At 45.9% G+C, this 23,748-nt stretch overlaps 1 protein-coding gene across 3 annotated transcripts in view; it reads left to right on the forward strand.

The window, feature by feature from the left end:
- The first annotated feature begins 19,689 nt into the window (after positions 1-19,689).
- Positions 19,690-23,748, forward strand: part of PDP1 (pyruvate dehydrogenase phosphatase catalytic subunit 1) — a 71,273-nt gene continuing 67,214 nt past the window's right edge. The window contains exon 1 of one of the 3 annotated variants that reach the window (XM_069621354.1): positions 19,690-19,913. Coding sequence is in view for 1 of the 3 variants with exons in the window: in XM_069621353.1 (XP_069477454.1) it covers positions 20,158-20,215 (58 nt within the window). In the remaining 2 variants the exon portion in view is untranslated. The other 2 variants (XM_069621353.1, XM_069621355.1) reach the window with 2 other exon arrangements.

Consider the following 23,748-nt stretch of genomic DNA (forward strand, 5'->3'; position numbering starts at 1 on the left):
GATCTGCAAAGGAGTCTCTCATCACTTCTACAGGGCGCCCCGAACACCTCTTGATCCCGGCTCGATCGTCCCGTCCTCGCCGTTCTCTGCCTTCCTCAATTACAACGTTATGCGATGGAACAAGTGGGGGAGGGTCCCTATTCGGGCGCCATCTTGAAAGGGGCCCCTAGGGGACCCTGACGTCTATGGAAACAAGGCGAGTCACCACACACGATAGATACGCCAGTCACAAGGTTGTATTCCCAAAGCTAGGGTTTATTGCAAAGCAAAAGCCTCAGTTGGCCAACTCGTCCTCACACCCCGCAACGTGTATCTCTAGACCTCAAGGGACACAACAGAGTGAATTACGTACATCAGATACATATATACAAAATGCATATCAAACAATCAGCTATGACATGTTTAACACCCCCCTTTATTGGGTTTCTTTGAACTTGGTGTGATGATGGGCATCTCCGACCACTATGACACCTTCAAACATCTATTCTAGTAACAATTTGCAATTTGTGAGTGCGAAGGCATCTTTCAGTTGTTGAATAGAACACAGCGCTTCTGTTCTTGGAAGCAAATTACATACGGGGGGGTTGCATTCCGGTCCTTGCTATCTATCAGGTGCTATTCGCGTCCTGGGAGCTGACATGCTCTAGCGGGCTCAGCAAAGGGGGGCAGTAAGAAAAGCATAATTTAAGCCTTTAGCAGTATTATTCTAACATATTCTACCATATAACGAGACAGCTGGCGGCTGTGCAATGATTAGATGCCCTGCAGCTCTGCTTCAAGGCTAATTTCGGGAGGGAGCCGGGCATTCTTCCTGGCGCTGCCTACGTTTGTGTTTCAGCGAACTCTTGTTATCCTCATGGCCCTGCGGCCTTGTCCTTTTCACATACAGACAACAATGTTTCACAGTCGAGCAGTGTAAGCGGAAAATATACTGCGAAGCAATAGGAACAGAAAGCAATGAGCAATGGTTAGTAGAAAACAAAATGGCGATTCTTGTTGCATCAAAATGGCCGTTCATTGGCAAACTCGAAAACATATATTTTGTCATATCGTGCATGAGACGGTTGGCCCACGGCCACCAAAATGCGTTTGCGGTCTCAAATTAGAGGTATGCGTATTTCTAGACTGGGAATCATGCGCATCAGTGGCTGATGGTCAGATCTGCATCACAGGTCATCTGGATCTTCATGGAATGGTACTGTTTTCAATTCCTGTAGAGGGTGGGCACCAATGCCACATGTGTGCAGTCAAGTGCTGCTATGACATTAGGGAAAATGGGCAATGGCATAGAAATGTTCCTTTTCTGCTTGGGTGGTGGGTAACGAGATGTGTCGGGCATGCCTCATGAGCATGTCAAACACTTGCACAAGCACTATTGAGAATGTTGGCTGGGCCATGCCATGCAGCACCCCCCCCCCCCCCCCACAGTCTGCTGGAATGCACCTCTGGCACAGGAGTGAAGTACAGACACCAGCTTATGCAGTGGTGGGATTGCAGTTCTGATGTGTATGACTCTATGAGGGTCAGCAGCTCTCCTATGGTGTTCCTGTGCAAGCGATACAGCGAGACAAATTGCCCATCAGTCAGAGCCCAGGTGGACATACGGACACGTGGTATGGCAGCCTCCTCAACACATGTCTCCTCCGCCTTTGTGCAGCCTGTATGCTTCCATATGGTTTCCCTGCATGCTGCTGGAGCTCGATGAACAGAAGCAGGTTGTGGATGCCATAATTCACTTCTGGTTGTAGCTGCATGTTGCTTGGAAGTATGTTTGGAGAGGGTGTGGGCCTTAAATACACTTCAGGAGACTATTACTGGCACCTGCGCTCGATTCCCATCAATTGGATGCTTTTATCGCCACCTTTTGGATGGAGGTAACTGCACTGCATTTTTAGTGGAATTACAGCCAATTTTCCGTGGTATTTCGGCGGTATTTGACCTGTAATTTGGCAGAATTTGCATTTTTGTTTCTGGTGGTAATTCTGCCAGTGGAAATGCCACCAATTATTGGCAGAATTAACGCTCGTTTTCAGTTTCCTGTAATTCCACATAGTGGTAAAAAAAAGCAGTAACAAATTTACTGCCAATTTGACCACTTACCATCAGAATATTAATGAATGTTAGTATTTTATTCCTATACACCAATGTTTTAGTCAGCCCTGAAAATGCCCATCAACTCTTCCAATCATTCCATCCTTCACTGGCAGCGATGTTTTCAACTCCCTGCCCTTCAAAAGCGATTTTTCATGTAAGGCCTATTGCTTACATCATGACCATCTATGTTTTTCATATTATTAATTAGCATGGAGGGATTTTCAATCTCAATCTTTGCATCTGCCCCATCATCATATTCCACAGTTATATAAAGCAGATAATGGTTACTTTCTGGCGGTCTAATTACTTTAAATCCTGTTATTTTATTCTAATTATCAATTGGAAAAAGTATATCAATCCATCAGTCAAGACCAACCTCCATTCAAAAAAGTTATCCTCTGTGGATTATCAGCCTCAAAACAGTCATTCACAACTTTTTACCAGTTTTCTAACAGGAGAGGACAAATAAATAGTCCAGGAAAGCAATGGGCTTGCCCAACTATTCATTACTTCCTCATATTTTTCATTGTCCTAGATCTTTTCCATTCCCTAATATTCCATTAAATCCCCAGCCACCAGCCTAAATTCCCCATCAGTGGGAATAAATGTTCCTTACATTACTAAAAGTTAGATAAAGACTATTCCTTTGTTCACTTCTTCTCTTACCATATTTCCTATTGCAGAAATTCACAAAATAGTTTTTTTAACGCAAATTATTTACAAATATAATTACTTGTGTTTTCCTTGAAAAATGTACAAGTGATGCAATTTCAAATTTTGCGAAACAGAGACTAGTGTACATAATCCACCAATTGGACGGCCTGTTTTAGAACCTTTTACTAGATTTACACAGAAAGAAGCCTGTGTAAGTCATTTGGATCAAGGCACCAGATTTCTTGTAAAAGCAAAACATCAAAGTCACTTATGAATACTACAAACGCGTTCTCTTCCTACTTTCCTTAGAAAACCTGTAACATTTCAAGACCCAATTTTAATTCACAGGACTGGGTTTACAGCAGACTTGCCTCTACTGGTACTCAACACACTCTCAACCCCTGTAGATGCTTTCACAGGGATCTTCTCCACTGAGGTCGACCTTCCCTTGTTAGCACTTGTTACACTTGGGTGTAGGGGGATTATAATTCAGCTCATGTCCTCAATTCCCTCTCGTGTTGCAAAACTATTTCAGTGAATAAAAGGGATTATGCTGCATGTCGCTCACACTTATCCCAACCAGATGTCAAGGTCGGCATAACCTGGCATCTATAAAATTAGCCCAAAAGAAAAACTGTAATCTAGGCATCCGGCACTTCATAGAACAAGATCTTGTATAAAACTGATCTTTTAAGATCCTCACTTCTGAAAGTTAATACTACACAATCTCCATTCTGTTATGTGGTCCCATAAACCACCCACTCGCAGACACACCGACTCACAACGCCTAGCCATTGTCAAATCTCTCCCTATCTGCAGTTTTAAATGACATTTCAAGTTTAACTAGTACAATAGTCTATTCATCACACTAACAGTGTCTTCATGTTTTTCTCTCTGTAATGGTGCCGCATTTCCTAGGATCAACACTAATGAGGTAGCCTGAGAGGGTACATGCAATCAAAATATGCTAAGTGTTTGCTTTCCTTCTCCTTTCGAATATCAAAGTACCTTCCCCCTGTGTTATATCAATTCATGGAGCTGTATGAGGGGCATTTCCCCCTCTTGCTATTCCATCCCCCGCTCCTGCTGTTTGCTTATTATGTTTAGATTCAATGCAACTGGGAATGGTACTGAATTTCTTCCACTGAACCGTAGTGGCCATTTTCAAATTTGTACTGTTCCCAGCAACTGTCCCCACTACGCTATCTCTTCCCTAATCCAAATCTTCCAACATATTATCTAGCTTAGTCTCTTATCTGCTTAGATGTTCCTTGATGTTAAATGTTATATTCTCCACTACAGCCACCCTTTTGTGTACTCAGGGAAATGTTCTTTGAGGTCACATTCTTTTATATTACGATCTTTAGCTAATTTCAATATTGATTTACTTTCTAACGCGTGCCAATGCAATAAGGAACCATTCTCCACCATGCCCCACCCCTGGTCTGGTGTACTACTACTGGGCCGCAGGGTAAACTCTGCGCACTCATTTATTCTCCCTACAACCTTGTGTGAACTACTCGAACATGCCTCCTCCTCACTTCCTTGTGTTACATTATGGCATTAGAAACCCGTTCCATGGGTTACACTGAGGGGTAACGTGCTGGGAGCCCGACTTAAAGGCCCGAGTGAAGCACGTTTCATCAGCAGTTTCAGCCCGTAATCTGCGCAACCTGATTGCTTGCTCCTCTCTGTCCCGCATGCTAAAACTAAGTATTGCTTCTATTCTCAACATTTAATATTCTAGGTCGCCTACGGTTTGCTTGAAAAAAAAAAAATATTGCCCAACTGTCATATTTGCTTCTTCCCTCGCTTATTACACACTTAAATACATTTACTTTTGCCCATCTGTCCATTTATGTCTGCTTACAGTGTCTAATTATGGTGAAATTTGCCCACGGGCAAATACCCAATTGGCTTAGTGGGCTTGGCTCGAGTCTGTCTCCCACATCCCTCAGAACAAAAGAAACATCTGTTGTCCACTTAACACCGAAAACAAAAGAAGCAGCAATTGTTCATGAAAAAAGACAAGTAGCACCGCTATTTATAAAAGTTGATTCCAGACTGGCCTGACCTCTCTGTTTGTAGAATAGTCCAACTGCAGTTACAACAATCCAGCAAGAGGGCAAGTGAGAGGGCAATCAACAAGTTCCTCCTTCAAAAGTTGTACTCATCCAGATGATCACTTGATTGATCGAGATAACATGCTAACAAGCACAGTTGCAGGCAATAATGTTAAAATTAAGACATATAAGTACATTTGAGAGTGTACGGTTAAGTTGTCAACTACAGCTGCCTTTTTATTTACGCATAAAATGATAAAATTAATATAGCTTGAAGTGCAACTCCGTACAATAAACCACACATGGTAAGACTCACAGATCAATGAATGCACACCTAAAATTAATCATACTTGCAAATGGGATTCACATGAAACATGTCTCCCAAAATATACTCACAGGCCGCATTCAGGTGTTTAAGTCTGGATCTGGCTCACGCCCAATCCTGCAATATCACTGATCAAGAAATGATCCATGCCTGTCAAGAAGATACTTGGGAAGATTGGAGTGGTGCTTCACAATAATGATTTAGTAGCACTCCTCTCAGCAGAGGTGAGTCCAACTGGAATCCGCACCCTATGAGCCCTCTCACCCCAGAATGCCCAGGCTGCTCAATTCTGCTCTGTTCCACTTGTCCAGGAGCTATCAACGGGCATACCAATATTGTTCCTTCTCTCCTGGGTAGTGTGGCATGAGGCTGGAAGTTCTCATGTGCTTCCACCATCATGCCACACCACCCAAACTGCTCTGCATGATACTCCGCTATGTTTTGCTTGTCCAGGAGCTGTCAGCAGGTGTATCAATGTGGCTCCTCCTCTCCTGGCCTGATTCAGTCCTCACTCCACATTGCTGGGACTGCTCTCCCTGTCGCTCACCTGTAGATTTCGATACAGCCTCTTTAGGCAGTGGCCACAGGATTGGCTTCACACCATGTTTAAATGTACTTTTGCAAATAAAGGGAAATACCTGTTTTAAAAGTGTATGTTGGCCCTGCCTTGTGAAGGGGTTTTGTGCTGTGAACCATATATCTTATTCAACAGGCTTTATTCTGATGTACAACAAAAATAAATACAATAAGGAATTAAACTGCATTGGTTGGGTTTTGCAAGCTCCAGAACTGGTTTTTCCTGTTGCCAGGGCTAAGGCTACCCACAAAAGGGAACCACCATAAACTTCCAGGACACTTGACTGATAATTACTAGGTTGGAAAACTTTGACTGACCAAGACAAAGAAAGTTCACATACTCATCATACTTTCGTCTGGGCTGAGGCCTCTTACAATGGAACTTCTGGGACACCAACCTGTGAAGTCATAAACCTTCAATCAAACTGGGAAACCACCTCCCCACACTGGGCTGTTGTTACATTTGGTGGTAGCTGAAGAGAACAAAATGGTTCCTGTGAAGGACTAAGGATGCTCATTTGTTTCAAAAGACTATTTTATTAAGAAACTATGAAGACGGTTATTTTTGCAACAGAAATTCGCAGGAATGTAAAAATTTGACAGTTTTAATGTCATTTTGTGAGTTTTAATTTAAGATGTGTAAGTACGGCCACACTCCAACCATCCATTTTGAATTACCAGGAACATTCAGCCAAAGTATGTGATGTATGATGAGAAAATAAACCAGCAGAGAGCCCCAGTGGGGCTCTGTCCAGTACCTATCAGAAGAAAAGCACCTATTGAAGTACCGACACCAACGAAAACATGGACAGTAAGGTCCCTATTGAGAAAACCATATCAACAAATGAAACGAAACGAAGATCGTCTGAGTACAGTCCCTGAAGAAGCCAAAAAGGTCTTAATGGAAGACGAATGGTGACGTTACAAGAACCCGGACTGGCTCACATATAGAAGACATGACGACCTGAGAATGACTTAAAGAGATGAAACACCATGGACAAGGGACATCATGAACCTAAGATGAAAAGACAATGTCAAATGTAAGAAGCTTATGCTATGAGCATGACAAAGATATTCGACCAGTTTACACATGTGCATATGCTTTGAACCGCAAGAAAGCTAAGCAAATCGTGCAGCTTGCTATGCTTAGTAGTAAGATAGATTGCGCCAAGCGCCACCTATACATATATACCTCAAAAGAAGCATGTTATATAAGTATACTTCCACTATGCACAAGAAGCAGAATCAACCAAAGGTTACTAAAGGCCACAAGAGGAGAGCTTCATATTTAACAAATCAAGAATAAAAGGCAGAAACGAAACTCAGTAGAGGCAAATCGTGCCAAAAAAGCCAAGGATCGATCAGCTAAAAGAGACGAACAGTAGCTGCAATTAATGAAGCAAGGAACAGAATATCCTGCTCAGAAAGGTCAAGATAAGAAACCGAAGGCAGGTGGTGGGAAAAATGAAAATCAAATACACCAATTACATGGAGAAGAAGGCGATTTCACTGTGTCTGAATCACGTGATCAGCCGAGCGAGAAGAAGTGAGACTTTCACACCTATGCATGGCAGTGGGCCAGGCGAAGATATCAGAACTTTTCCAGACAGGAGATGCAGTCTCGAGGCCAACCACAGTGAAATAATTGACACATGGCCACTAAAGTGATGATTGATTGTAACAATAATTGGAGGAAGGCCGGGGGAGCTGGTGGGCACCCTGCACCTGGCCGACCATTCTGCATGCTGATAGGCAAAGTGGAAAAGTATGAGTGGGGTTGGTGCCAACTCAATCATAATGGACCAAGTAATCTAGGGTCCTAAAGTTAGTAGAGCCAATGGGACGTCGTACTTTTAGTGACATCTACAGTAGCCATTTTGAAGGAAGGGCTTAGATGCCCCACCTGACAGTGTTTACCCAATCCCCTTATTCTGTTACCATATACAGATATAGTACCTATATTAAAGTTACCTTCCGAGAACCAATAGAATTGCAGGCCAACTTTTAAGTGTTAAATGTCAGTGATGACGAGTTTTTAGTATACATGTGTTTTTTATGAAGTTCGCTGGAGTTATGAAGCAAGAGGGAAGATCACGCATCTGCTGATATTCATGAAACTCCCCGTTTTTTGTACTTGTCATTAAACGGACTCCCTTTGCCAAACCATTGAGTTGTCATTACTAATTTGATGCTTGGGTATAAATCTGCATCCCCATCCATCTCACGGGTGCTGCTATTCCAACTTAAAGTGCTTTTGTGCAAACCCCAGCTCTATGGGCCAGTTGGGGGTCCTGGTGCACAGATGCTGTAGCCATCACTGCCACCTTGGGATCAGAAATGGCAGAGAATTGGGTATTCCACAGAAAGTGTACCTGATGCCAATGTAAAATTCAATACTGACATGCCTGGTGATAATCCATACCCACGTGTAAAGTTAAAGAATTTTAGGCTGAATATTTCACACTAAAAATGACTAAAAATTATTAGAAGGGCAAAATAGTGTCTTACACATTGTAGAGTTGGACTGGCATGTTCTGTAGAAAATATGTAACCTATTTATGTAATTTGTTAAGATGCCCCAACTGTACAAATGTGCCATTTATGGCAAAACTGGATTTTAGCTAAAGTAACTGTGGGAGGTTCTGGACATTCACATCATAAATCTGACATCATGCCCTTGAAACCCAACCAGTTGAGAGCAAGGCGTCAACCATTACCCCAGACCAATCCAGTTGTTTAGAGGCGTGCTTAGCTAAGCCTGCCCTGCCATATAATTTTATGATATCACCATGCTCTACAAAAAGGGTAGCTGACAGAACTCTGGACACACTCTTTCCTGAAGTTCCTGCGCCTGCGTTCCTGATCCTCCACATTCATCTTGCCAGACTCCAGATCCCACTGCAAAGCCAAAGCATTGCTAAACTCCAGATCCCAGCAAGGCCAAAGCATTGCTGACTATCCCAGCAAGGCTGCAATCCTGAAACCCCACTAAAAATCCCATGACCAAAGGGAGAAGCTGTGGTATTCTTTTGGGAAGCATCCTGAAACCAACCTGGCTTTTTGCCCACTAACTGCATGCCCGCTGCAACCCTGCCATCCAGCTGTCCTGATTATCCGGTGGCAAGACCTTTGCGCAGCTGTCTTTTGCCAAGAGAGTCCACTATCTGGTGACCCGAATCTTTTGTGACCAGAACCAGTTGACTGTCCAAAATCCCAGATTCAAAAGTGGACAGCGAGTATCCCACATCCCATGACACATAGTCTACCCCATCTTGACTTTTGTCTTTGTTCACTCTCTAAACAACCCTAGCCACACCCTGATAACATGAATAGATTGTTCTAATTCTCTGTGCACTCTGTTCTTGTTTTCTAGTGTTAGTGAAATTCTTTCTTTCATCTTCTCGAGTAACTCCTTAGTCATAGTTTGAGTAATCAAACTAATTTCCACATAAAGATGTACGCTGGGGTGACAAGGTTGATGTCGCAAATCAACCTTGGATCTTACTGTGTCCCTCTTTAACAATATAGTCTAAATAATTTAGTTTAAGTAAAACTTGCCTTTCTTTCAAAACCGATTTTCTCATTTTTAACGACTTTATTTTCCTAAAAACGAACCTCATTCTACCTTTCAAATCTCTCTCAATTCACAAACTATAGCCCTCCTTTCACCTCTACATTGTCCCTGTGATATCCATCTATCCCCAGCCCAAACACCGCATTTGAATCTAGTGTTTTTCACCCGTTTTATTTTTAAACCGTTTTTACAGTTAAAACTGCAAACTAGAAAAAAATTCTACTTTTCCACATGTGAATTCAGCTGCACTGGGTTTTCAATTTCAACCTGTTTTGTGAACTGTATGCTTTTGTGATACCTTACCTTATGGTTGATAGTGAGATAACATCCCTATTACCGTGATAAAACATATGTAAACCATTATTTAAACACCCATATAATTAATTATTTGTCAAAATCTGAGTGTCATTTTAGGCCTTAGCAAAGGGTTTGAAATCTTATTTTGTGAGGCAAGGTCAGATCTTAATTCTGTTTGCTGCCTCTTATTCCTGACTACCTGCTGCTTCTTTCTATCCACTCAGAATTCGATTATTTGTGGGTCGAGGGAAAACTGCAGGAGGAAACCTTACCTTGGGTGCTATCTATCCTAATTCAAAAAGTGTTCCTATTCATTTGTGCTTTGGTTATGCTCTACCAGAAGGTTAACCAAGTGCATTGCTTCCATTTCCAGTGTGATTATCACCCCATTGGTGATTGCGGCCCAATATTAAAATGCGTGTGATTTTTTGTGAATTAAAAAAATATATATATATTGCATTTTTACCAAATAGCCTGGATCATGGTCCATTGTGACCCAAGGTATTTGTAAAAGGGGGTGTGAGACGGGTCGGGTACCGGCTCAATTTGAATTTGTTGAAATTAAAGAAAACGTATTCCTATTGAGCACCACATCCCAGGCTAAGCCAAGTGTCCTGGTCCAGTTGTGACACCTGATTGGAATCCTTAACAGGATTACATCTCCTCATGCGCCATTTGCCTTCAATCCAAGATACCTCGGTCTCTCCTTTGGGACATCTGGTTAAAATGACTCTACATGATAAACCGAGGCAGATCATATCTATGAATTTTATCCTAGATTTACCCCCTTTACAAGGACTCACCGCTGTGATGGTGACTATCGATTCATTCACAAAACATGCGCATTTTGTACCTCTAACGGGTATCCCTACGGCTGCACGGATGGCCGGTGTCTTTATCGAGAACATATTCTCTCGCTATGGATTACCCAAAACGATTGTGTCTAACAGGGGAACACAATGCACCTTCCGTTATTGGCGACAAGTCTGTTTGATTCTTGACATAAAAAGGGCCTTGAGTTTGGGTTTCCATCCACAGACAAATGGGCAGACAGAGAGATTAAATCAGAAATTGGAAGGGTATTCATGGTATTTCATCTCTGCTGCCAAGGATAATTGGTCAGAGCTACTTCCGTTGGCTGAATACGCGTACAATAACGCAACGCAAACAGCCTTAAAGACCAGTCCATTTTTTTGTACCTATGGCTATCATCCTACATGCTTCCCTGTGGCCACTCCTTTGGCTACCCACTTCCTGGATATAGATGACCTGCTACATAACATTCTGTTGGGTCACAGGACCGCTCGATCGGCTATACAGGATGCTCAGGACCGGGTGAACCATTTTGCTGACCGCCATTGGACTCCGGCTCCAGTTTTAAACCCTGGGGACAAGATTTGGCTGGCTCTCGGTTTCTTCCTCAGCATCTTGTGCCCCCCAAGTTGTCCCCCCGATATTTTGGTCCCTTCACAATCTCGAAGCAGAAGGCATCAACAGCCTTCCAACTTCAGCTTCCACCCTCTTGGTCCAGGATTCACCCGGTGTTTCATGTGTCGCAGCTCAAGCCGGATGTTTCCGGATCGTTTTAGTCGTGGCTTGGTCCTGAGGCCCCCGCCGGTGTCCACTGTTTTGGGGCCAGAATTCGAGGCATCAGGGATCTGCGACTCCCGCTTCTGTCATGTTCCGTGGGCAGCAATGGTCTCTGTAGAACAGGTCGAGGCGAGTTGGGCTGGTGACATGTCATTCCCCAAAGATGGCGCCTCTATGTTCCAGTAACGTTTCAGCCTTTTCTCCTCTCCCTGCTCAGTCTCCACCCATTGGAATTGTGGGAGTAAGTTATCCTGGATCACAGACAGAGAGCTGGCGCGTCGCTACTCTTTGCAGGGATCACTCCGTGAGTTCGCAACTATTTCCTGGCTTATTGTTAATTGAATTAGCCCCTGTTTGTCTCCTCATCTTTGTTCTATCCCTCACAGCTCTCTAAACCCACTTCATTGAGTCCACGCCTGCCGTTCTCTTCAGTCATTTCTCAGTACTCACATTCTAAAACCTATCGCGCAGAAACAGTGTTCCCTCTGGTACGTGATCAGTTTTCTTCGGCTCCTTGATCCCTCCCCATTGTTTCTTCACTTACATGCGTTCTAATCTTACAGCAATACGTCGACCACAGTCACACTAACCAGCTCCGTATCAGTAGACCAACATCTGGGTCCTGTACATGTAGGTAGGTTTCCAGCCCTCTCTCCCTCTGTGACGGTATCCTTTCCCTCTCCATCCCTAACTAACATTCTCATTACCCCTTCAGCCCGACAGCAGTTCTCGTACCGCCCGATGCCCCGGCTCCTTCTTGGTTCAGAGAGGAAAACATCATGGTAATCACCTCTTTCTGTGAATCTGAATTAGAATATCCAGTGCTAATGTTCGCCTGTGTGTTTCTATTTCAGCATGAATGTGTATGAGCCAACACCATCAACCTGTAAAACCAACATCTCAATCATCTGGTTTGAACAGAAATAGCACTTAGGACCAGGAACACACCTGACCACCCGGGTTTTTTTCCCTAGAGGGTTTCGCTAGAATTTCTGCTCTCCCTGATTCGGTTCTGCACTGTGAGGGGGAAGCAGAGTAACTAGGGGAATTCTCAAGGTCACCTTTCCGCAGCTACGGATTTAGGTCAGTGCCGGAATAATATTGATGCCGTTAGCTCTTGTTTTTCACATTATGTACTTTATCCTCAAGTAAATCACCAAACAGTTTGGAACCATCAAAAGGAAGCTTAAGGGCAGCCACCTTCTGCAACCCCCCCTGTTTTCCAATCTCGCAGATGAACATGCCTCCGGGCTGACATACCTGCTCCCATAGCCATTGCTGAGCCACACACCTCATCAAATTCCAGATCACACAAGAGTTCAACCTGTCGCTGCATGTCTGCCAGTAGCGGGGCACAGTCAGGGCCTCCTTCCACAGCCTTCTGCTACTTCCTGAATCAACCCAATACCATCTCTACAGTGTAGGGGCCGTAGACATCCGCCCTCTGGGTCAGATGCACAATAGCATGAACCTTCTTCAGGCTGGAATTCACCCTAGGGTCCATTGGGTCCCGGACAGCGGCCTCTTCATCTGATGTAGAGGAGACTAGTGAGGATATAATCAACTACAACAGGGTCCGAGAGCAACTTCTCACTCCCCTTCAACGGGTAGCATTTGGTCATAAAGCGGGGCATGGCAATCTTCTCCGGATCACACCACTCACAAAGGATTTTAGCACAGATGTCCGAGACCAACGGCAAGCCCATCCGTGGGGTAGGCTTGTACTGTCTAATTGTGGGGTCAGTCCCATCCTCCTGCATCAAGGGCTCAGAAAACTACATACAGTCCCAAACTTGAGTAAGTACTTCCTCCACCTCTTTCCTGTTCAGATATGACCTTTCTGCATCAGCTGATGAGGAACGGTAAGTGGGTGAGGAGGCCTCTGACCCAGAAGACGAGGATGATGAAGACCACAAACACAGGTGCTTGTGCCCTTGAGTATGCACAGGACTTTGAAGGAGCAATTTCTTAATATCTTTCCTGGTCAAGGAAAAACATCTTGACTTCTTCCCCTTTCTTTTGCGATGCCCAAAGGAAGAGGAAGACGAGGAAGAGGAAAGCGAAAAGTGCCTGAGCTTCCCAGAGCTTTTCCCCATGATACACCCAACTGTAAAACCAGAAGAAAAAAAACTGAGCCGTGCACACTTTAAACTTGGCCTGGGAGAAAACCACCAATAGGGTTGAAACACCACGTAATCCCCATGGCAACGGGCCACCAAAGCAGCGCTCCTCAAAATCACTAATAAACTCCGGGAGGCAGTCTCTCAACCTGCCTCCGGAAGCCATCCAATCCGTCACAACAGACTGCACAAGGCGTACGACCATGAGGCAGGAAACCACACGCCAGGTCAGTGCAGAGTTTGTGGCAAATACAGGGTGTTAAGAATTGATGTCCAGACCAAAGATGGGCACATTGATACTTTATCAAGTATCTGTCTGTGACAGCAGGCACTGCCTCCAGCCCTGCACCAACTAACGCCCTCAAAGCATAACACTCTGAAAGGAATGCATTACCTCATAATGGCATGGATAGGTAATGAAGCAGAGTACAAATATATTGTATGAACACCTAACACATTCTGAATCTAACCTTGAATAAATCAATACAAGTAATAATTGAATAAGTCAATACAAGTAATATCCCAACACAACTCCTCCCTTACAATGTTGAATTCAATTAAGATAATAATCTCTTAACCAGATAGGTTTACTCCTCACTCTCTCCAAATTCACCTTTACATTGCTATCTTTTAATGCATTATTGTTCACACTCATGTTTGCATTTGAACTCGATAACATATTATCATCATTGTCACTCTCAGTGCCTTCACAATCTTCAACTGGCTCATTGTTGTTACATTTCACCAACCTAGACATGGACCAGCATTCACCTCCCTCCATGATGGCTACATTTCCTCTCACTACAGAAATTCTTTTGGGCCCAATTAATTTGCTCTCAATGCACTTAGGAGACATTCTCGGTTTTTTAATGTAAACCATGTCTCCTTTTTTCCAAGCTATTGTTTTGGACTTCCTTTCAGCATTCGCCCTCTCTATATACTCATCCTGAGCCTCTCTTATGAGTGACATAACTCTGGTCCTGTCCACATAAGTACTCTTTGCCAAATCCAACCATCCCGGACACAATTTGGTCCCTGGTTGCCTACCCTTGAAGGACATAAATGGGGAAACCCTGGTAACCGAATGTGGGGTGGTGCAGTAATTCCACACCATCTCCCGTAACACAATTTGCCAATTTAGACCTGACACCATAGCTAACTGTAGCCCTCCTTTTATAAATCGGTTTGCTCTCTCTACCAAACCATTTGCCCTAGGCTGATAGAGAGTGGTTCTGTAATGTTTGATACCAAACTTTTTAAAGAACTCCACCGTTCTGTCAGAGCAGAACTGAACGCCATTGTCTGATACAATCTCTGTTGGAAATCCCTCTCTATAAAATACCTCTTCAAAAAATGTTATCATTTGAGCAGTGTTAGCCTCTCTTATCACCTTCCACTCTACCCATTTAGAATGGTAATCCACAAGGACAATCAAGTATTTAAAATCATTTCCCAAATCTTGCAAAGGCCCCATCAAATCTACCGCAACCTTTTTCCATGGCTCACTTGGAACACTTACAGGTCTTATGGGAGCCTCCCTAATAACCTTACTCTTATCACATTCTCTACAACCTCTCACGCATTTCTCGACCTCACTATCAATTCCTGGCCACCAGAAAGATTGCCTGATATGTCTTTTAGTGCCCCCCAAGCCTAAATGACCTTGATGCGCAATGTTAACTAACTTGGACCTAACATTACAAGGGGGAACTACCCTTAGTCCCTTCCTGAGCTGAAAACCATCTTCTGATAAATTCAATTCTTCTTTTATGCCATAGTAACCTTCATATTTCTTTTCAATGAGATCTTTCCTGGGCCAACCTGTTTTGGTCCACCTCTTTACTTGTTTTATTATTTCATCCATATCATCAGCATCTTTCCACTCATCTCTCCCTACGGCTTCATATTCTACTTCATAAATGCTCAGACCTTGTTCAACACTCACTTCCTTAGAGTCGTTGTCTTGCACAGGCAACCTTGACAAACAATCTGCCACTACGTTGTCTTTCCCAGGTATATATAACCCTAAAATCATAAGCTAGTAAATCTACCATCCATCTGGATATTCTAGGGGAACCTTTGGCCCAGTCCACACTTCCCAACAATTGAACCAATGGCTTATGATCCGTTCTTACGGTGAAAAATTGACCCCAGAGATAAAACTTGAAATGTTCAACAGCCCACGATACAGCTAGAGCTTCCCTTTCTACAACAGAATAATTTTCTTCAGCACCCCTCAAAGGTCGAGAAGCAAAAGCTATGATGTGTTCTACTTTGCCAGCATCAAACTGAGAAAGGGCAGCACCCAAACCCAGAGTACTCGCATCCACTGCTAACACAGTTTTCCTATTGGCAACAAACCCTCCCAAAGAGGGTGCACTCACAATACCATCTTTGATTTTAAGGAAAGCACTTTGACACTCATCAGTCCATATATACTTTGCATTTTTCTTTAACAATTCCCTCAGAGGGGAAGACATGGTGGCAAAGCCGTCAACAAACTTGTGATAGTACTCGGCCAACCCCATGAAAGAGCGTAACTGCTCTTTGTCTTGTGGTTGAGGAGCACTTCTAATACTGTCCACAAGGGATTTCTTGGGTGAAATTCCCTCACAAGAGATCCTGTGACCCAAATAATCCACCTCCTTCACGGCAATTTTACATTTTTCCCTCTGCACAGTCAAAAAAGCTTCCCTGAGTCTAATCAACACTGCTCTCAATGTTTCATCATGTTCAAGCTCACTCTCTGCAAAGATAAGAATGTCATCTTGAAAAACTGTGACCTTTTTCAAACCCCTGAGTACTTCTTCCATCACCCTCTGAAAAACAGAAGCCGCGGAGGCCAACCCAAAAGGCATGCGGTTATACTTAAACACCCCCTCGGGTGTGATGAAAGAGGTGAGGTGTTGGCATTCATTGGATAATGGAACTTGATGATATGCTGAAGAAAGATCAATGACGGAAAACCACTTCGGCTCACCCAACGTTGACAGTCTCAGAAATATTTGGCAGTGGATGTCTCTCAACAATGATGTTCTGGTTCAAGGTGCGAAGGTCAACACACAGTCTCAGTTTCCCATTTGCTTTAGCTACTAATACAATGGGCGATAACCATTCAGTGGCCGTAACTGGCTCAATGACACCCTTGTGGACCACATTTTTCAGTTCTTCCTTGAGTTGATCTCTCACTTTCAATGGCACTTGCCGCACCTTGTGTACCACAGGCTGTGCATTGCTTTTGAGCTTTATATGGTGTTCAAATTTCTTCAGCTTGCCTAATTTTTCCGAAAACACTTCTGGGAAATCCTTGGTCCAGATATCTTCTACTTCTCCTATGGTCACAGGATTGGGAGCACTGGCCTGAACTCGCACTCCTAAGCTCCTCTGCTCCTCCCAACAGCGAGGTACCTTTCCTCGCTACTAATACAATAGCTTGACAATTTCTTTCTTTATACTGTATCCTTGCTGGAAATTCCCCCAGAATGTCTATAGCCGATTCCGCATATCCGCAAGCTCTGACACTGGTGGGTCGAATTATGTCCTCACTTTTTCTTAAAACACTGACTAGGGTGTCTCGGGATATAATAGTCCAAGGCGAGCATGTGTCTACCTTCATTACTAGCTCACACCCATCAACAAGAAATGTGTCCACCGGGCCCTTCGTCTCCCCAGATAAGGCTGATATCTCAAAAACATGCTTGTCGATTGATTCTCTCGCATCCGCCACTTCCTGTACGCCATATCCCCTCCTAACATTTTCTTCTTTATAATCTTCTGCTCTGTGTTCCACATAACTGACAGCAGCGACTTTGCAGACATTCGCAAAATGTCCCTTGCCCCTGCATTTGAAGCATTCACCAAACTTAGCGGGACACGATGGAAAGTTTGCGCCGTGTCTGGAACTCCCACATCGAGGACAAGAACTTCTCATGTTCCCGTTCCCTTTCTTTCCACTGAAAGAATTAGGTTTCTTTCTTTGATCCAGGGCACACACAGCTACTGATGGTGTAATCAATTTGTCTATCCTGAGCTCTTTGACATACTGTGTAGTTTGCTCAATGCCCCTGGCCAGATCCACTGCCTCATCCAGACTCATGTCTTCGGCAAGGAGTTTTTCTTGAACTCTGACATTGTTGGTGAACCTTATTAGCTGGTCTCTGATTAATGAGTCACTCAATTGTCCAAATTCACAGGAGTAGCTCAGGGACCTCAAACATGCAATGTAAGATTCTACGGGTTCTGACTTTTCTTGTATTCTCTGGAAAAACTTGTGCCTCTCAAAACTGACATTTTTCTTTGGTTCGAAATGATCTCGCAGGCGACCAAGAGCTAACTCATACTCATCCATGTCGCCAGATCCTGACACTTGGTTTCCAGTAAGGCCATCAAAAATTCTTCGCCCTTCTACTCCTAAATTATGTATCAGCAGAGCTTTCTTGCGTACAGGTGAGAATCTGTCCCCCCCCATAGCCACCAAATAGTTCTCAAAGGCATCCTTCCATTTATCCCACCTGACTGCAGGCCGGCCTGGTTCATTCAGAAAAGAGAGAGGGGGTGGAATGGACGCAGCCATGACTATCAGTAACACTGTGGTTGTGATGCTAGCTCTTCCTTTAGAGTCCTCTTAAATGTATGCAGGCAGGCAGATTATTTGATTCTGAGGCAGTTCCTAACTATGATCATACGGACCAACTTTTATGCATCTCCAGCTGTAAATCCATATGATACATCACAATACCATAGTTCAAATCGCTACTCCTGAAGCGATATCAATGTAAAGTCCAAAGGGGCGGGGTCAATGGTGCGGGGGCGGAGTTTGCACACAGTACTGTTCAGGCTTACGAACAGCGGTGCCTTCTCCCGCTCCCTCACTGTGAGCACCGGCTGATCTGGTGCTCACGCTGCGGGGACAGAGCTTGCCACACTGTTCAGTCTTACGAGCCGCAGCGCCTGCCCAGCCGCTCTCTGAATGTGCGCGTAGACTGACACGGCGCTCGCGCTCCACTCGCGCGATCGAGCGCTCGCGCTCCACTGCTTGCTCACACAACGCGTTGGGGGGGCTCGCCGGTGCCCGCGCGCGCTCTTCCAAAAGAGGCACCCCTTTCCACACAGGCTCCACACCGCACGCCTGACCTGCCTCAGCTGGGTACGTTGTCTCGTGTTCTCCTTTGATGTCCGTAGCGGCACTCACTTCTTCTGCCTGCTGTCACGGCCGCAGGGAAATCAGAGAACAACAGCAACACGAAATGCGCCGGGGCCATCGCACAGAAGGTTCAGAGAATCCTCGTCGCCAATGTTAAGAATTGATGTCCAGACCAAAGATGGGCACATTGATACTTTATTAAGTATCTGTCTGTGACAGCAGGCACTGCCTCCAGCCCTGCACCAACTGCTCTCATACAGAACGCCCTCAAAGCATAACACTCTGAAAGGAATGCATTACCTCATAATGGCATGGATAGGTAATGAAGCAGAGTACAAATATATTGTATGAACACCTAACACATTCTGAATCTAACCTTGAATAAATCAATACAAGTAATAATTGAATAAGTCAATACAAGTAATATCCCAACACAGGGCCTGACACATTTATATAACCAAGTGAGCAGCCCCTTACTTTGGCCCAATCCCGTTCGATCCAGGGCGGGGATGACTCACACCCCGGCCACAATGCCCCGCACACGACAGAGAGAGGCTTCATGCTCAACCGGAGCCCAAACCCTGCAGTGGAACCGGAATAATGCTGCGTAAGGCTCCGCCACTCAGCCGCTTCAGGGGTCCAGCAAACGGATCTCCCCGGTGCCCTGCACCCAGAGCAGAAATCCTGTAAGGGGCAGGAAAAATTAAACTGAGGGTTGTCGAAATGGGGAGGAGCTTATACAAAAGAAGAAAAAGAAGAATGTCCTGTGTTGGAGGCAGGGGCCTCATGAAGTGAATACTGGTACGAGAAAGAGTGGACGTGGAGGTAATGACTCGTCCCACTTTCTTTTGTTAAGACTTGACTCCTGTACCCTAATATGCATCAAGGACAGTGCATTGCAATGTAAAGGTCAACTAGGCATTGGTTTCAATGTCAGAGGACCAACTTCACAACTTTAACGAGCTTGCAATGCGTAGCGATATTATAGGTAGTGGAGAGGGGGGTGGGGACACTGCAACACAGAAAATAAACATTCAACGTCACGTGCTCACTCACAGCAACACCACGGACGCTCCTTTATTGGCCAATCCCACGTCCCCGCAAACCAGGCGTCATTAAGGCACGGCGCCACCTACGTCGCTGGCTGTCACATGCGACGGTGTAGTTAGTGGTTGACTGAGTTTTAGTAACACAAAATAAAAAAGCGGCCAGCCAATAGCAACGCACGTATAGACGTTTGCTGGCCAAACCCACTGACGTCCTGGCTCTACCCTGTGTGGGCGTGTAGATGGCCGCATTTGGAATTCTCCGGGCCGGGTGAATTAGTATTCCGTGACGTCACATGGTCGTAGTGTAGCTGTTGCTCCCTCGCGCCGCCGCCCACCCAGGACAGCGCCACAGAGGTGATCCGCCGCTGCTGTGCCGAGCGCCCCGGAGTCTGTGCACAGTGCGCGCGGAGGAGAGGAGCCTGCGCCGTGTATGTATATGGGGTCCGCTGTAGGATACGACCGATTGCCGCCGTGCAAGGGGACCGAGCGGGGCGATAGAGCGGCCAGCGCCCCACGCCCGGGGCACCCCTTCTGTACTGCGCCGCCGTCTTCTCTGCTCCCTCCTGTCCCCGTGGCCGCCCCCCTCCGCTTTCAATCTGCAGTCTGTGTGCGCCTGTGTCCCCCACCCTCTTGTGTGCTGCTGCTGCTGCCGCTGCTGCGGGCAGGGGCTGGATGTCCGCTGCTGGCTGTGATAGCAGAATGTGTGTGTGCCCCAGGCCCCGGCGGATCGGTATGTACCAAGCATGCCTTTTACACTATTCCTTCCCCGTGGGGGCTCTGTCATATCACGCCTGCCATCATCGGACTCGTTTAATGCAATGGGTCTGCCATCTCACGCCTCTTCTCCACCAGGCATCCCAGGAGTGCCTGTCCCCTCATAGCACCCCCCACTAGGCACTGCTATTTAAGGGTTGCCTGCCAGCAGTAGGCTCTGCTAATACTGAAGGGTTACTGCATCACCGGACACTGCTAAAGCAGGACGCTTTGCTCTCCAGTGATCGGCCACAATAGCTAATGTTGAGCGGTGCATGCTCACTGCTAATGTTGATGAGGGGTGCCTTTCATCTCACGCCTGAAACTTTGATGGGTGCCTGTCATCTCACGGCAGCTCAACCCAATTACTGCAGTTTGGCGGGCAGCGTGCTATACTCTTGCCACCATAGGACACTGCTAGTATTGTGTGTTTTTTGTTTTGTGTCACCACCAGACAGCCGGCCACGAACTAGCTCTTCCCTAGTTCCAACCCTGCACTGCTAATCTTGTAGAGGGATGCCAGGCACTTCATATTGAGGACTGTTTGCCGCCTCTAGGCCTTTGCCCTTCGTGCACGCTGCCATCTAGCTCCTATCCGCACTTAACATTATAAAATGATATTGACTCCTGCTCAAATCCGGTAATGCTGGAAATGAAAGAAGTGTTAACCTATTTTAGGCCACAACCATTTACTTCTAATTCAGGGAAGTCTGCTATTTCGTGCCTACTCACTTTAAAGGGGGTCGAGGGTGCAATCGTCAGGCCCTTCTGAATGGAAGAGTACCCCTTTCAAATAACGTACTACCATATATACTTTTTGGATATCAGTGTGACTGATGACCATCGCTCGCCAATAATAGCCGGCTATCTTGTAACGTCGTCCGCTCGGAGGAGCTTTGGTTCCTCCGACGGCCGCCGTGGTGCAAACATTTCTATTGCGCGGCACTATGCCGCTGGCCTGCACCACGGTCGGGGTGGGCTGCAGGGCCTCTTTTCCGTACAGGCTGGGATGCTCTCCTGCCGCAGGAGATGGGAGCACCATGGTGCGAGAGAGCAGCACGTCTCTGCAGTGAAGCCCAGCTGCTTCTGCTATTGGATCCTAGCCAAGGCCGGCTGCCAGCCACGGTGCAGGCTTGAACAGTGAGTCATGTGGAGCAGATCCTCTTCCAGGGCCATAGCGTTTGCTTTGCTAGGATGTGAACTGCTGATGCTCGGCTAGAGTTGCACGGGTGGACCGAATGATGTGTACAAGAGGCAACATGTTGGTTAGATCGTGAATAGAGCTCTGCTGTTTGGCATTGCCTATTGTAACTTGGATGTATCTTGAAGTGATGCCATTTGTGGCCTAATTGTATTAAATAAGGGCTGAAATGGCCAATGTTTCTCTCCCACTTGCGCCTTCCCTTTTTTGTTATTGTTTTGTTTGTTGTTTTGTTAACCAGCGTCCCTGTAGTCCGTAATCAAAGGGGACTGGTAGGGCTTTCAGGGTTATATTAAGATCGCTATTGTCGTTTTCTGAAGACATCAAGTCAGGCGTTTTCAACACTCGTTTCTGACTGCCCGTCGGATCGTTTCTGTACCTCTCTAGCTACCCACAAGCCTTGCTTGGAATCCCATTAATTAAGCAGGGAAGGCCAACTGTGAAAGGTTGGTTGTGTAGTCTTGGCTTCAGCTCTATCCAATGGGGGTAGCGAGGGTGATCTCCTGCCGTTCTCCCATAGCATTCATGTCAACATGCCCATTCCATTTGTGAGATGCTTTTTCAATTCTGCATTTAACGTTACATGCTGAGTACTGCTAGCCACGTATTCACCCGAATGGAATGGGCGATGTTGACATCTATGCCCCAGCCTTTTTTTGCTTTTGGTCTTCTGGAACAGGCAAAGAGTACAGTTACAGATTTGCAGCCCTTTGGATTTTTTTTTCTTCTGTTTTCCAAACAGATTTTGCCATTACCTTTCAGTTGTTTGCCTGTTTCTATGGTTCATCGCTTTGCAGTGCACTGCTGGTGAAGAATGCCTTCCTTTAGGGTTTCTGTTGACCATAATTGGGGAGCGTTAGTCTGAAATTGGCGTCATTTCGGCACTAGTGTTCCTGGTACATACACTCCTAATTGTTATGTGCTGGCAAAGGCAACCAGCTGCAGCTTTGTTTCCACATTCGGATCTTATACGCACCCATATGGATAGTGGATACTACTGAGGTGCAAATGTCATGTGTGGGAAGAAGGGAAGCTGTTGTACAACTTCACCTGTGATATCATGCAGTAACACTACATTTTGTATGAGAAGGCAATGGTGTGTCTATTCCGAGCAATGGAGAAATTGCAGGTGCTTGGGTTGAAACGTTTAGGTGCAGTTGGCATTACTTCCACGCCACTCTTCCTCGTCCCAGTACTAAACAGCGAGGTGTCTAACATCCCACAGTAACCCCTTTTCTCTATCCACAATTCTTTGGCCCCATCCTGCCTTTGGGCATAACCGCCCGCCTGCCCCTCGCCACAACAGGTGTTTCTGTTCCTGCTTTGGCAGGTACCTCTTGGAGTTCTGCCCCCCCACCCCCCTTCACCCCTTAAGGACCACGCTCCTCTCACCACGGGCCAATCCCACTGCCAGATGGGCTGAATTCGGCTCATGGCCATGGCGGCTCATGAGATCTCCTGCTGAGAAGAGCTTCCCAGTTGAATGTTGGGCCTGGGGCCCATAGGACTCCTGTCGCCTCCGTATACCGACGGTTGAGGGATGCCTCCCAGTTGGGGGTGGGGCTCCGCCGGCCCTGTGGAGAAGATCTCTGGTGCGGCTGGAGCAGCCCGGGGCAATTGCGCCCCAGGCAAGCTTGAAAAAACATTACGTTTTTGGTGGCCTGTGCGTCTGGAGGGTCGCTAGGCATTCCATGACCTGAGCATTCTCCACCCCCTGTGCTGTGGCCTATTTCTGCTGCAACAGGGCCTGCTGGTGGTGTGTTTGTGACAGCTCCTGCACTCTGCCTGTCAACTGACATGCTTGCTGCAACAGGGAAGCATGCTGAGAAAAGGCACTATATGGAGCCTAGGTCTCATCATCCTCCTCTTTCCCCCTGCTCATCGACCCACGCAACGAAGGAAGGATTCAGTCTCTGAAGGCTGGCTTTTTTGAGATTTTCAGAAGAGCCCTACGGGAGGAGGGTATCTGGGGTTCCTGTGGTGGTTTGTCCCCTCCACCCCCACCTTCCACTTCTTCCTCATCCACGTCCTCCTGCTCTAGCTCTGCTGACACGCAGTCTTCTCAATGTAAGGACTTCATGGGAAAGTACCTCACTAAGAAAGCCACTGCTACTGTTCTTATCCAGGTGGCCCACTACACTGAGTTTCTGGACTCCAAACCCCTTGTGGTACTGCTGGGCGCCTTGAGGCCCCCTCTGCCCCAATTTAGGCGCACCTGGAAGACGGGCTTATCCTCTTCATAGAAATGAAGGGTGAAGTCCTGAGAGCATGGATAGAGCCGAAGACTTTGGTGCCCCGGTTCTTGCTGA

Source organism: Ambystoma mexicanum, chromosome 5q (assembly GCF_040938575.1).
Source record: "Ambystoma mexicanum isolate Mex_15411 chromosome 5q, UKY_AmexF1_1, whole genome shotgun sequence".
Taxonomy (NCBI): Eukaryota; Metazoa; Chordata; class Amphibia; order Caudata; family Ambystomatidae; genus Ambystoma; species Ambystoma mexicanum.